Below are 15,580 nucleotides of genomic sequence, written 5' to 3'. Positions count from 1 at the left end.
TGTGCCCTGTCCCCAGGCGTGTGTGTCCCTAAGTCTGTGGGCCCCTACCCTTCGTTGTCCATCCTTCGTGGGCGTGGTCTCGGGTTTTGTCTAATGGTGAGCCATTGTAGCCAGTGGAACCACGTCGTCAGGTATGTCTGGGGTCTTCCTTTTGCTGTCAGGATCATTTCCTCTATGGTCCTTATGGCTTCTACCCTTGTTATCCAGTCCGTCAGGGTTGGTGTTGTGGTTTTTTTCCAGAATGTTGGGATCAGGCTGCGTGCTGCATTTACCAGATACGGGGTGATCGTTTTTTTGTAGACAGGGGGCTGTAGAGGTGTCAGGTGTAGTAGGTAGTGTTCTGGTGTGAGATCTACGGCGTTGTCTGTGAGCGTCGTAACTACCTGATGGATATCATGCCAGAAAGGTTTGATCCGCGGGCATGTCCACCAAATGTGGTAGAGTGTGCCCAGTTCAGTTCCGCATCTCCAACATTCCGGTGCGCTCGTGTCATACATAGAAGCGAGTTTCTCCGGTGTTTTATACCAGTGCGATATCATTTTATATCCCGATTCTTGGAATCTAGTGCTTATGGAGGTTTTGTGTGTCATCGTGAATGCTGTGGTCCAATGGTCTTGGGTCAGCGGGTGCCCGAGGTCTCTTTCCCAGTATCTGGTAAAGTAGGGAGGTCGGGTGCCTCCTTGCGGTGTGTTCAGTAGCCGGTACAGGAGTGATATGGCATGCAGCGTGGGGGCGTCTTGCGTACAGATGGTCTCAAACGTGGTCAGGGGTCTAGCTGCCGAGGGTAGGTTGGGGATTCGCTTCAGTGCGCTCACCAATTGGAGGTATCGGAATTTAGTCATGTGATCAGGAGGGGTGGGTGTGGGCCTTTCCGTTAACGGGGGGATGGTTCCGTTCACTAGGACGTGGTGTAGCCTGCACGGGGAGGGTAGGCGCAAGTTAGTCAAGGTCCGGGAGTTGTTGAGCATGTGGAATTGTGTTGTGCCGAGAGGTGGTATAGGGGGGAGATAGATGGTGCGAGGTCCGGGTTCCCTGCTATCCTGCTCCACACCTTCAGTGTGGCCGCTATTGTGGGGTGTCTAGTGTCGTACCTTCTCGTCTGGCCTGGGGGTTGCCATGGGAGCGAGCTCAGCGTGTCCGTTGAGAAGCTAGCTTCCATGGCTATCCAGAGTTTGTCCCTTGTCCCCTGGGTCCATTCGACTATACGTTGTAGGTGGGTCGTCTGGTGATACTTGGCCAGGTCCGGGAGTCCCAGTCCGCCCTGCGGTTTGGCTTTTGTAAGGATGTTGTATTTTATCCTGGCCGGTCGATTCCTCCAGACGTATTTCGTGAAGGCTTTGCGAACCTGGGTCAGGAAGGATTGCGGGATAAGTATCGGGAGCGTTAGGAGGATATAGGAAGCGTGGAAGGACGTTCATTTTAAGAACGTTGACTCTGCCAAGCCAGGTGATGTGTGGTACGTCCCATTCTGCTAGGTCTTTGAGTACGCGTTCCAGGAGGGGGGGGGTAGTTTTGTCTGAACAGGTGGGTTGGGTCCGCTGTAAGCCATATGCCTAAGTATTTGAGTTCGTCCTTACGCCAATGGAGCTGGAATCGTGCTTTGAGGGTCGTGATCAGGGCGCGGTCGCATCCCAGGTGTAGGATCTCCGACTTGGAGGAGTTGATGCGAAGGTTGGATAATGAGCCGTACATTTCGAATTCTTGCATGATAGCCGGGAGTGCCGTTTGCGGATCTCGGACCGTGAACAGCAAATCATCGGCGTAGGCTGAAATTTTGCTTTCCCCCCATTTGCCTTTTATGCCCCCGATATCCGGTCTGGTGCGGATCGTGTTGAGGAAGGGTTCTAGGCTTAACACGAACAGGAGGGGCGAGAGGGGGCAGCCCTGTCGGGTGCCGTTGTGTATCTGAAATGGTGTAGATAATGTGCTGTTCACGTAGACTTGTGCGGTCGGTCCATTGTATAGGGCTTCAATCCATCTCCTCATGTTCGGTCCCAGTCCTAGGTGTTGTAGCGTTGCGAAGAGGAAGGTCCAATCTACCCTGTCAAACGCCTTCTCCGCGTCCGTGGATATCAGTAGTGAGGGCGTCTGTTTGCTCTTGGCCGCCTGTATCAGGTTAATTACTTTGGTGGTATTATCTCTGGCTTCTCTATTGCTGATGAACCCAACCTGGTCTGGGTGAATCAGTTGTGGTAGGGTCGGTTGGAGTCGGAGTGCCAGAACCTTTGCGAATAGTTTCAGGTCGGCGTTCAACAGGGAGATTGGCCTATAGCTCGGGCAAGTCGTGGGGTCCTTGCCTTCTTTGGGCAGTACCACGATGTGCGCTCGCAGGGTGTGGTGGTCGAGGGTCCCCCCTTGTCTGAGTGCATTGAGCATGTTCAGTAGGTGCGGGATCAAGGAGTCGCGGTATGTTCTGTAGTATTTGATCGTGAAGCCATCTGGGCCTGGGCTTTTCCCATTCTTGGCCATTTTTAGGGCCCGTGATATTTCTTCTGCTGTGATCGGCTCCTCCATGGCGTCGGCCGTGTCTGTGTCCAACGTGTTGGTAAGGTATTTGGTAAGGTACTCGTTTCGTTTGTGGGTTTCGGTGGTGTCAGATCCCTCCCCGGTGTCTTCCTGGTTGCGGAGGTTGTATAGCGCTTCGTAGTAGGTGCGGAATCCTTCCGCTATTGTTTTCGGTGTGTTATGCGTAGTGCCATTATGTGTGATCTCAGATATGAAGCTTTTTTGTCTGGTTTTCCTCAGGGCTCTCGCTAGCAGTTTCCTGCTTTTGTTACCATATTCGTAAAAAGTCTTCTGCATTTGCCTGAATTGAAATGCGATCTTCTGGGACAGGTGGGAGTTGAGCTTTGCCCTGGCGTTGACTAGTTGTGAGTATATGTCGTCGGCCATGGTGGACTTATGTTGTTTCTCCAGTTCTGCTACCGCTCGTGCAAGTTCGGCAGTTTCTTGGGTGCGTAGTCGCTTGCGCTGAGCGCCATGTCTGATCAGGACGCCCCTAATCATGCATTTGTGTGCTTCCCATATCTTTTCCGGGGGGGAGTCCTGCTCGCTATTTGTTTGGAAGAATTGTTCTAGGTGTGTTTTCACATCTTGGCGAATTAGGGGGTCCTCTAGCAGTGATTCGTTAAGTCTCCAGTTCCAGTGTTTCTGGAATGGGGTTGGTGAGGTGAGTGTGATGATGACCGGGGCACGGTCTGACCAGGTCATGGGGGTTATCGTTGCTGTAAGGAGGTCGTCCAGATGCCGGTGCTGGAGGAACAGATAGTCAATTCGCGAATAGGAATTGTGGGGGGGGGGGAGAAGAAGGTGTAGTCCTTCTCTTGGTGATGTAGGACCCGCCAGCAATCTGATAGCTGGTGTTCGTGGAGGTTGGCTTTCATGCCTCTGAGGACATGGCCCGGGAGGGTTGAGTGGCCTGTTGAGGTGTCCAGTTTAGATTCTAGCGGCGCATTGAAGTCTCCTCCAAGGATTAGTTTGCCATCACTGAAGGAGTCTAGCAGTGCGAGGGTTTTCCCCAGGAAGGGTTTTTGTCCCTTGTTCGGGAGGTATAGGTTGGCGAACGTGAATCGCGTGTTATGTATAGTTCCTTTCAGGAAGAGGAATCTGCCTCCTGGGTCCGCAAACTTCTCTTCTTTGCGTAATGGTGTGTCTGCCGCAAAGAGTATTGTGACCCCTTTACATTAGGAGCTTAGAAATATAGCAGGTCTGGTCAAAAGAATATAACCCGTTTTTTTTTTCTTTTCTCTTACTGATACATTTATTCAGATCTGTCTGCACTATTATATGCAAGACATTCAAGTCTATGTAGAACCAACCTGACAGAAACTAAAAGACTGCTACTTTGTAACGACTGAATACACAGCACTAGAAATGTATCTTTAGTAACAGCACAGAGAAGTCTATCTGCCAATAATTCAACAAAACAGAATGAGGAATGCAGCCTAAGTTAAACACAATAACATTTTAACTGCTTCATATGACTAAAGGAAGCACATTAGGGCTCATCTACTTGCTATCTTCTATAGTGATTTATATTGGTTTAAAATACTATACGATTGTTTAATCTTTTCATAAGGATCTGTACTGGTATCTTACAGACAGAATTAGGACCAGAACACAATTTTAATATTGCTTGCAGCTCTTGTTATTTTTTATGCATTAACATATTAAAAGCTAAGTTTTATTAATAGACATATTTAAGACTCAATTTCGATACTTCTTTCCTAACCTCTGGTGACACCTACTGGTAGTTTTTTGTTATAACAATTTTTTTTCAAATTTTTTATTTATTTTATTTTATTTCTTATTCTTTTTTGCTGTTTAAGATATAAAATATTAGGGGTAACCCCCCATTTTCACCTACTACCACTAGACTGTTCACCCTTTAATTAAGGCTCGGCTTTTGTTCTATGCACTTATTTTATTAGCTGAAGAGGGGCTGAATTAAATCAAACAGTCCCAGCACAGGAGTGTAACTCCTTCTATTCTCAGATCATCCTAAAACATGTCCCAGAGCTGCCCTGAGATTAGCGTTCCCAGCCTTGCAGTGTATTAGTCAAACAATGTACTTATGTAGCAATTTGCCCAAGTACCATTGCTATTTGCAGCTGCTATATTTAATTCAACTTGTATGTATGATATATGTATAAATGAATATATATTGAATATCGAGATAGAACTAGGATTGAGTAAGATAGAAAAGGAAGGAGTTAAAGAAGAAGCTTATAAGGAAAGTGTAGACAGAGGGAAAATTAAAATAAGGGGATGGGAAGGGAAGCTGGTGAGATTAAATGGAGCAATGGGAGCAGATTTACAAAGAAAAAATTAATACAAGTAGCCTTGTAAAAGTTAAAACTATATTTTTGTGAGAGCTTAATCTGTATTTTGTATAAAAGTCTTTACGGCAACACCACTGCTGAGCACTGCATGTTCCTGGGTGTGCCCCCAATTCACATTTTCCCATACTCCTTACATATAGCCATAATACAATAAGTTATGCTTAAAATATAAAATGCATTGAGAATGGGACAGGACTCCCGAAACATTTGCTTAGTGAACACTCTACAATAAATGTGGGCTTCCCTAGTGGGCACTGACTACTAAGCTACACATTGTATTTTCCCATTTTATTTCATTTATACTTCTGCTGGTTGTGACCGTAGCAATTTATATACATATGCTACGATAGGTTAAATATATTTTTTAAAAATGTTGGCACTGCAGTGTATGCACTTTTTCTGTGCAAGTAAAGATAAAGTCTGGCTTGCAATGCCACAACAGCATAAGCAGGCAATACGTGTTACATGACAATACAGTGAAATGGCATTTGACAATTCTGCACAATTTTTTGATATGCTGCAGTGAAGATAGGCAAGACATAGTTGGAACTGTCTAAGTGATAAATGCTAGTTTACATGCTAGGCAGACAAAATATAGTAAAGACCACTGGAGCTGAGCAGACAGCTGTATTATTGCATAAAGCTGTGTGAGACTAAGCGGGACAAGTAGTTAGGGAAAACAGAATGTATACAGTGGGTGTCAGAGAAGTTAGGATCATATGCTGAAATTGGTAACCTAAACGCTGAAGTCTCTTGTATAGTCCTAGCTATGTTAGGCTGTGAGTGCCTCTGTGGTTACATAGAGTGCCTCGATGTAGTCACTTGAAACTTATAGTCTCCCTATAGAAGTGTGACAGCAGGTCTAAATCGGCAATATAATATAGGTTCACAGGCTCTTGCAGGTATCCCAGGAACTCATCTGGGTGGCATTAGAGCTTACCTTTCCAGGCGTGTTAGTTAGTCCTCTGACTTCAATGCTGGTCAGGCTTAGTAGCTGTTTGGAAAGTTCGCCGGGTGGATCCGCTTTGCGTTGTGGATTCCCAACCCCCCTCCAGGGGTCGTGTGTTTTAGGCCAAGGATCCCATGACTCTCACAGTCCTGAGCTCTCCCCAGCGTGCTTTCGTTGCAGCTGGTGTTATTTCTCCCCCCCGGAGCTCCATAAAGCATGAGCCGTTAGTAACGAGCTTGGAGCCGCCACCATCTTGCAAGGTAGGCCTCGGGAGTTCAGCGCCACCTAGTCTCGCCACATCTCAAGCTCTCCTTAGTGGGAACCGGGATACCCCCCCCAGGCCCACAGGGGGGGGAAATGGGACTGGCAGGCATCTCAGAAAGCCAGCGTGTGGTAGTTGGGAAGGGAGGCAGGGCAGAGGCTGTCCACCCAAGTAGGCTGCAGCCTCCGAAGCTTCGTGCTTCCCTCAGGAGACCCAAAACTCCCGATCTCGGGGTCTGCCACCTCTTTCACCACCATGTGGATGTCTCGTGGGCTCATTTCGAGTACCAAACCGGCAAATTGTAGCCTAGGAGGCCAGAGCCTCTCTTGCATGCGACCAGTCAGCATGGCGGTCCGGCCCCGCACACCAATGTACACACTTTTATGTCATAGTTTACATGTTTCGAAGTTCTCATAATACATTGTTTTTAGTTAATAACTATGCAAGTGATTATTAGGAATGAATAGAGTTTTTGGAATTGGATATTTGCCTTTCTGGTATAAATTAGTGTTACCAATTTACCTAAAACACCGCAAGTGGCTCTATTACATATGGCATGGTCCAAAATGGGTAAATTACATTTTTTGATTATTGACGGTTTTATTGCAGTCAAAGTTCTAATAGCTCGATATAGCTTCTCTTGGACTCAAGTCAAAAATCAACTTTCTATGATTGGGAAAAAAAACCTTATTAGAATAAATACTCCTTTCTCTAGGAAGTTGAGTAAGATATAAAGTTGGATCAAAAGATAATTTTGCAATTAACGTGAGCTCTACCCACTCTTTCCTTTCGTCTGTGTATATGTATGTTATAATGTAATTTTTGTTTAGTTTTTTTTTTTCCAGATTTAATGATTGTTTTCATCAAGACAGGTACCAGACGATAAATAATATATAATATTTAAAAAAAATCCTTAAATAAATAAAGTTAAAAATAAAAATAAAAAAAAGGAATGACTAGTTTTTAACTTTTTATTGGAGAGTCAATAGTATGGAGTGTTAGGGAAGAGCAAGGCAAGGGTGTGCATTTTGGTGGAAGAGCATGTCAAATGATATGCTTGTGTAATCCAGCCAGGAAATTTTGACTATCTCAAAAGAACTGTTGAGGCCAACTGATTGACGAGAAAGAGAGAATAAAAAAGGAGTATAATTGATGGAGGTGGGAGAACAAAGTGAACTCTGCAGTTGTGTTATTATGTTTCAAGCCTTTCATAACTAGTAGGTCGATGTGGTTGAGGAATTGCAGCATCTGCCATGGTAGTAAATGTGAGAATACAGATTGCTTTCCACCTCGCTTATTGCATGACACCGGAGACAGCACAGCATTAAATTCACTTTAATATTCTTTTTGTGGTATTTAATTAATTTTTTGTGTTTTTTATTTCAATTAAGGAAATTATTTTAATCCTATTCACTAACCTGAACAAATGATGCTTTATTTCCCATATAATGTATAATCTGCTCAGTTTCAACAAAATTTGCTGCATGCCCTTCTGAATCAATACCTGAAAAGAATCAACATTTTAAACCATACTCATATGCACACATGGAATTCACCATGTAACATGCAGGCATTAATGCAAAAACATTAGTATGTGTAAATATATTTTTAACCTTACCTCTCACATAATACCTCACGCCTGCCCGAAAACAACTTCTTCTGGAGATAAGGAACCAATCGAAGTTTTTGCCATTAATAGAACAGGAGTGTATTGCAATGACTGGCAATATAGATAAGGTTAATACAAATTAGTTAAAAGAACTACATAAATAAATATAAAACAGTTGCCAATTACATAAAATGCAAGCTTTGCAAATTGGGTATAAAAAAATCATTGATTAGGTTCAGTTGCTGATAGAAAGTCAAATGTTTCCATTATGGCATGCAATTTGCTGCCTACATCCAAAATGAAGATTATTCGGTATCAAGCTCACATGGCAGGATATGATACCAACCTGTTTGCAGACTCCCCAGAAAGTCACTCTCCAGGAAGTATATTACTTCCTCATCAAGCAGAAAAAAGCTAAACTCTACATTTTGAAATTAAAAACTGAAACCTTAAAAATTCAGGCGACATGTACTTGGAAAATGCAAACACCAAGCTGTAACTAAGAAAACTTTTATAAATACTGGAATGTGGTGTGGAGTCTTCCTTAGTTGTGTGTTTGACTGTCTAGTTAAATAGTATAAGCTGTTGAGAATCCTCGACCCTAGTAAAGTAATTACAACTGCAAATATTGTTTAAAGGAGCTGCCATAGAACCATACCCACTATAGGTAATCAGTTTTAGAATATGGCTGTAAAAGACAGCAGGAAGTGACGCGAATGAGCCACGTCAAAGGGAAAGCCCAGTGGAACGCTAGGATGCGTTTCACAGAAATAGGAAAGTGACGGACCGCAGGTGCAATGCCGATCAAGCCCCAGAAAGCCTGTGAAACTCAAATTTGCACTAATCAAGCCCCTATAAAGGCTGCCATCAGTAAGCTGTAATTTTTTCCAACCGAAGAAGCCAGTTTCTCTGGCGTTTTGGATTCTTAAAGACTTTTAAGTGCCTTTTATATATTTTATGCAGATTTTGTTCGTCCTAAGTGTTTTTGTTTAGTTTTTTAACATATATGTTTGCAATAAATTGGAAGTATATCTACATCCTGGAGCGCCTGCTACTCTTCATTTATGGTTTTACTGCTAAATTTCTTTGAAACCATGTGAAACCAGTATTAATTATAACTTATTGTATATACAATATCACACTATAGTTCCTTTATTTGCTTCCAGGCACTGTGTCTACATTTACTTCTACAGAAGAGGGGTGTGGATCTCCCTTAAGGATCCACAAGGCATTATACACTAGAGCAAAGTGAATTTATGGCTCTTTCCTTGTGATTGTATGACACCTATTGTTAAACATTGACTCATGTCATTATACAGATTTTCTGCACTATTATCTGGTTTCTATTTTTCCTCTCTCTACAGTATCCACCATGTATCTATAAAGTATATTATAGCTCTACTCATTATATGTTTTATTGTGTACATTTTTTAGTACTGTTTGGGTACAAGAGATTTCCCACAGAAGTGTGAGCTGATTGATGGTACCACTAATTAATGTACGTGTGTTTTGATTATATTTGTGTGATGGGTATTGTTCACCATATCCCTTTGTACATCATTTTAGTGGTATTAAGAAGACTTAATTTTTAGAGAAATGTGATTATAAAATTGATAGTATAGATCTAGTATTTTCTAATAATAAAGAAGACCCTATGAGATATATATATATATATATATATATAAAAATAAAGATTTTTACAAAAATAGATTGGAAAAAACATTAACAAGAGAAATAAGTCGTAAAACTTAAAAAATTATGTAAAAGAAGGACGCACTCCGAGAGGACTTAGATTCTCCAAAGTTCCAACCTTTGATAGGAAAGATTCGACCTTTATGAAAGGATGCCAGACGGCTTCTCCTTCAGTCTCATGGGACATATTGTAGCAAGGAGAGAAGAAAATCTTCAAAGGATACAAGGAGAAGTATTAAAATGGATAGACGAATTAAGTAATACAACCAACCCAGAGATTTTTTTGGGAAAAATGGCAGAAAAAGCAGAACAAGAAACAATTGAGATTAAAAAGAAAAAAATATCTGAGAGACCTCAATGACTTTAAAACAGGAAACATAAAAAAAAAAAAAACAGTACAAAAAAGATAGAAGTTTACATGAGAAATTAGGTCCCCAAATCGCCAAATACAACTGGCATATATGAGCACAATCTCAAAGGCCACATAAGTACACCCATGATTCTGAGCCACAAATGGGAACAAGACGAGGATCCCTGAAGAGATAAATGACACCAATTTTAGAAACCTAAGAACATCAAAAAGTTATAGTGAAATGGTAAAACATGGTTCCAATCAGAATAGGAAACAGAAAGAAAGGTCAATCCTGAATACAAACGGAAGTGAAGCAAGAATTAATGAGTCTTACAACATTCCAGTTTAAAATAAAAAAAAAAATGTGAGAAAATAAGAAAATAAGATTTTTTTTTTAAAATTTGCATTTCCGTCTGACATTTTAACTGTGAATGTCATAATACTGTTTTACTGCAAAAGAATGCACATATTTGTAATCAGCGATGTCTCACGAGTAAAACAGTACCCCCCATTAACAGGTTTTAGGGCGTTTTGGAAAGTTACATGGTCAAATATAGAACATTCCATTTTCAAATTGAAATTTTCCAGATTAGTAATGTTACCTTTGAGACGGTGTGGTAGCCAGGAATGAGAATTACCCCCATAATGGCATAGCATTTAAAAAGGTAGACAAGCCAAGGTATTGAAAGTGGGGTATGTTTAGTCTTTTTAGTAGCCACTTAGTCACAAACACTGGCAAAAGTTAGCGTTCATATTTGTTTTTGTGTGAAAAAAGCAAAAAACAAATATTTGGCCAGTGTTTGTGACTAAGTGGCTACTAAGAAAGACTGGACATACCCCACTTGCAAGACCTCGGGTTGTCTACTTTTGCAAATGGTATGCCATCATGGGGGTAATTCTCATTCCTGGGCTACCATACGCTCTCAAAGGCAACATAACCAATCTGGCAAATTTCAATGTGAAAAAAATGAAATGCAAGCCTTATATGTGACTCTCTAACTTTCCAAAACACCATAAAACCTGTACATGGGGGGTACTGTTATTCTCGGGAGACTTCACTAAACACAAATATTAGTGTTTTAAAACAGTAAAACATATTACAACAATAATATATACCATAAAAGTGCCGTTCGCTTGTAAAAAATTCAAAAAACTTCACTTTTACTTAAAATATCATCGTTGTAATACAATTTACCAGTTTGAAACACTAATATTTGAGTTCAGCGAAGTCTCCCGAGTAAAACAGTTCCCCCTATGTACAGGTTTTATGGTGTCTTGGAGAGTTACAGGGTCAAATATAGTGCTTGCGAATTAAATTCTCTGCACTTTCTCCCTGTGTTGTCAGGCATGTCAATCAAATTTTAATTAATCAAATCACATAATTACGTTAAAAGATTATTTAAATATACACGTAGAATTTTAATATATATGCATTTATAGGTATTTAAATTCTACGTGTATACTAATGTAATCTTTTATATAATTATAAGTATTTATCTATATATATATATATATATATATATATATTTGCGATTATTTGTATTTTATATATAGATAGATATATATAGAATGTCATTCTAAGTGTATTTTGTTACCGATATATATATATTAATAACAAAATACAGTTAGAATGAAATTACATATGCATATATAATTTATATTAAATTTTGTTTCAATATTTTATTTATTTATTTTATTATTTTAATTATACGTATTTATATATAATATATATGTACATCTATTATATATATATATAATATATATACATATTATATATATGTAACGTCATTCTAAGTGTATTTTAATATTAATATATATACTTATATTAAAGCGGCACTGTCATGCCGAATTCCGTTTTTTTTTTAACCCCCCTCCCGCCTCAACTACATCCAATCGACCCCCTAGTCACCCCCAAATGCCCCTATGCCCCCCACATTACCTATTTTTTATTCTTTATTTTCTGCCCCGATCTATATTCAGGGCGCCGCCATCTTTGTGTGGGTAGGTGAAGTCCCTGTGGGACACGTCATCTACCCACACTAGATAGCCCTGAGATTCCCGCACATGCCCAGTGAAACATCTGGACATGCGAACGGGAATTTCACCTATTCATTCATTCATCAGACAGACGAATGAATGAATAGAAAAAATCAGACGAACAAACTAACACTGTGTATCAGTGTTCGTTTGTTTGTTCAGTTTATTACAAGGAGGGAGCTACCGGCGTGCAGCTCCCTATTTGCAATATGTAAAGACAGAAGCGGCAGGGAGCAGTGCTCCCCACCACTTCATAAGCCCCCCAGGTCCCCTCCTCACTCTATGGGGGTCAATATGACCCCCATAATAGCACAATGGAGATTAAAATCTCCCCAATGCCCCTACTCGCTATACCGCGAGTAGGGGCATGTCCACTAAACAGTGAGCAGCCTGTGGCTGCTCACTGTAAAAAAAAAAAAAGGGTAATAAGGGGGGGACGGGGGACCTACTGTCCTCCCCCGCCGGCCCCCACCCCTGGACGGCGGGTGGGGGCCATAATGGGAATGAGGGGGGACCTACTGTCCTCCCCTCAGGCCCCCACACCTGGGCGGCGGGTGGGGGCCATAATAGTAATAAGGGGGGGGGGGAACCTACTGTCCTCCACCCCCCGGCCCCCACCCCTGGGCGGCGGGTGGGGGCCATAATAGTAATAGGGGGGGGGACCTTCTGTCCTCCCCCCCCCGGCCCCCACCCCTGGGCGGCGGTGGGGGCCATAATAGTAATAAGGGGGGGGGGGGCTACTGTCCTCCACCCCCCGGCCCCCACCCCTGGGCGGCGGGTGGGGGCCATAATAGTAATAGGGGGGGGGGGACCTACTGTCCTCCACCCCCAGGCCCCCACCCCTGGGCGGCGGGTGGGGGCCATAATAGTAATAGGGGGGGACCTACTGTCCTCCCCCCCGGCCCCCACCCCTGGGCGGCGGGTGGGGGCCATAATAGTAATAAGGGGGGGGGGACCTACTGTCCTCCAGCCCCCGGCCCCCACCCCTGGGCGGCGGGTGGGGGCCCTAATGGTAAAAGGGGGGGGGGACCTACTGTCCACAGGCTGCTCACTGCTTACTAGACATGCCCCTACTCGCGGTATAGCGAGTAGGGGCATATTATTTACTAATACCAAGTCATTTTTACTTAGTGTTAGTAAATTTGTCTGAAAGACCAATTTAGGTCTTTCAGCCTTTTAGTAGATAGCTCCCTGATACCGTGGGAATTAGGGAGTTATCTACTAAGCGGCTGCAAGATGCAGCCACAGTAATGAATAGGATCGGAGTTTCATTCATTTGAATGAAATTCCGATCCGAACAAAGTACTGAATTGCATCCTAACACCAATGGAGAAACAGTGCTCATTCTGTTAGGATGCAATTCGGCAGTTTTGCCGGCGTTCTGTCTAAGTGACAGGACGTTCGGCAATACTGACAGGAAGCATTGTGGGAACTGGGAGGAAAGCTAGGGATCATGGGAAAATTGGTCTGACCAGCGGAAATGAAGCACACTTTGCTCCTCCGCTGGTCAGAGCTGGTCAAGCGGAGGAATCCTCCATAAGACAGAGTCCCTACTTTGTCTTATGATTTTAAAGAAAACTAAAGAAGACAGGAAGAAAAGAATAACAGATCCCGAGAGAGGGGGAGAAGAGGAAGAGATTGAGGAAAGGTAAGTTCGGCATGACAGTGCCGCTTTAAAATACACTTTGTATGACGTTACATATATATAATATGTATATATATATTATATATATAATATATATATATATGTATAAATATATTTAATTTATTTTTACACGTTTTTTTTTTTTTACTTTCCCACCAGACTGTCTGATATTTCAAACAGTCCCCCTACTGGCAGATCCATAGCCAGCTATAGGGGGCCATGTGATCGCTCTTTAAGAGCGATCACATGGCCCCCGGGGGCCTCATTTGCCGGAGGGGGGCTGCCTGGGCTGTCAGGCAGCCGTCCAGAAGAGGATCGCGGCGGAGGTGAGTACAACTCATCTCCTGGGGGCTTAAGCCGTTACGACGTACCATGCTGTCGCAACGGCTTTAAAACCTATTTAATGCAGGACGGCATGGTACGTCGTAACGGCGTTAAGGGGTTAATTTTTGTTTTTATAAGACAAATAGAAACTAGCACTAATAACAGTCAATACATACATACAGATCTAAAAGAAAAGTGAACATTCCTTCCAAAAAATATGATCTCTGATGCTATGAAAACTAGAGACAATGGTAATGAGGGAAATTAAAAATATTTAAAAAGCTAACAAGTATCCCTAGAATGTACATAGAGAAAGGATTAAAAATAGGTATTTTAACAGAAGCAGGGGTCAAATATCTATTTATTCCAGATCCTAGAACTTAGTTTTTTTTTTTTTTTTTACCAAAAGCCCATAAAAATCAAACAAATCCCCCACAGAAGTCCCATTATTTCAGGCATTAACTGTGTCTTTTCAAAGGTATCAGAGTATATAGATACTCTATTACAACCGATAGTAGTAAAAAAAATCCCTCATATTTTAAAGATACAATTCATATACTACAAACTTTAGAAGAGATAAAATGGGAAGAAAATTATTTACTTGTCACTTGTGATGCTAGTTCATTTTATAGCATTATACCTCACATTAAAAGGTATTGAAGCGATACAATACTTTTTACAGAAATCTAGTTTTAACCCCTTAAGGACCAAACTTCTGGAATAAAATGGAATCATGACGTGTCACACACGTCATGTGTCCTTAAGGGGTTAAAGAAGAACAAGTGAAATTTATGGCATACTGAGAGGAGGAATTAATTTTCCATAGGACTTTTTTTGCGAACTTGGTTTGATATCACCGTTTCATTGATGATGTATGTTTTATTTGGAGAGGTGATGAAACACAATTGAACCTTTTTTTACAGAACCTAAATCAAAATGATTGAGGTATTCTCTTAACCGCTACAGTTAGTAAACAAGAGATACATTTTTTTAGATGTTAATATTTTTATTGAAGATACAAATATCCAAACAAAAACTATTTCAAGGAAGTAGCCGCAAATAGCTACATAGATATAAAAAGTTGCCATTACACCCCATCCATGGTTAACGAACGCAACAAAAAGTCAAACTCTTAGAGTAAGGAGAAACTGAACACAGGAAACAGACTATGTAGCCCAAGAAAGTAGGATAAAGCAACAATTCGAAGAAAAAGGATATAGGACAGAAGATCTACAGAGGAATATGGGAGAAGTGAAGAAAGTCTAAAGGAGGAAATTACTTAAACCAATAATAAAAGAAGGGAAAATAATGTAATAAAGTAATAAAGTCCTCAGTGGCGATCCGATTCTCAAAAACCTCTTGCCAACACAACCGAGAATAGTTCATAGGCAGTGTAGGAAGATGAAATATGTATTGGTGAAGAGCAGTTTCAAAGATTATGGTAACATAAATTAAAAAAAAAAAAAACACTTTTTAAAAATAGAAATTAAGGTTTTTTTGGATGTGGACTGCGTTTAACTTGTAGAGAAATGAGAAGTAAAAGATGATGTATTAAAAATACTAAAGATCATAAAGATCTAAAGATGAAGAGAGATTGGAGAGGAGGTAACTTTAATGAAAAAAAGGTCAAGAAGAGATGAAATTAATTTATAATTTTAAAACATCAATCCCTAATGGCTTAAGTTATGTGTTATTTATAATGTGCAATTGAAGTATTTTTAGGTTGATTTTTATCATAAATTTATAGATTATGTAGCTTAATTACATTCTCAGGTAAAATATTTTTTATTTATACATTTTTTATGATATTTTATATGACCTTTTTATTTTATAATTAAAGACATTTAAGTATAACCCCCTACAACCAAC

General features: G+C 41.2%; 1 protein-coding gene across 2 annotated transcripts in view; it reads right to left on the bottom strand.

Annotated features, from left to right (window-relative positions):
• The window catches only part of SACM1L (SAC1 like phosphatidylinositide phosphatase), a 207,886-nt gene that overhangs the window by 76,243 nt on the left and 116,063 nt on the right, over positions 1-15,580 (bottom strand). For both annotated transcript variants that reach the window (XM_063452016.1, XM_063452017.1), the window contains 2 exons: positions 7,671-7,772; positions 7,471-7,556 (listed from right to left, as the gene is read on the bottom strand). In XM_063452016.1, the coding sequence (XP_063308086.1) occupies positions 7,471-7,556; positions 7,671-7,772 (188 nt within the window). The remainder of the gene's footprint in view (positions 1-7,470; positions 7,557-7,670; positions 7,773-15,580) is intronic.

The sequence above is a fragment of the Pelobates fuscus genome, chromosome 4 (genome assembly GCF_036172605.1).
Source record: "Pelobates fuscus isolate aPelFus1 chromosome 4, aPelFus1.pri, whole genome shotgun sequence".
NCBI classification, from domain to species: Eukaryota; Metazoa; Chordata; class Amphibia; order Anura; family Pelobatidae; genus Pelobates; species Pelobates fuscus.
Note: the sequence above shows the minus strand (reverse complement) of the source record. Positions and strands in the feature narration are given on the sequence as shown.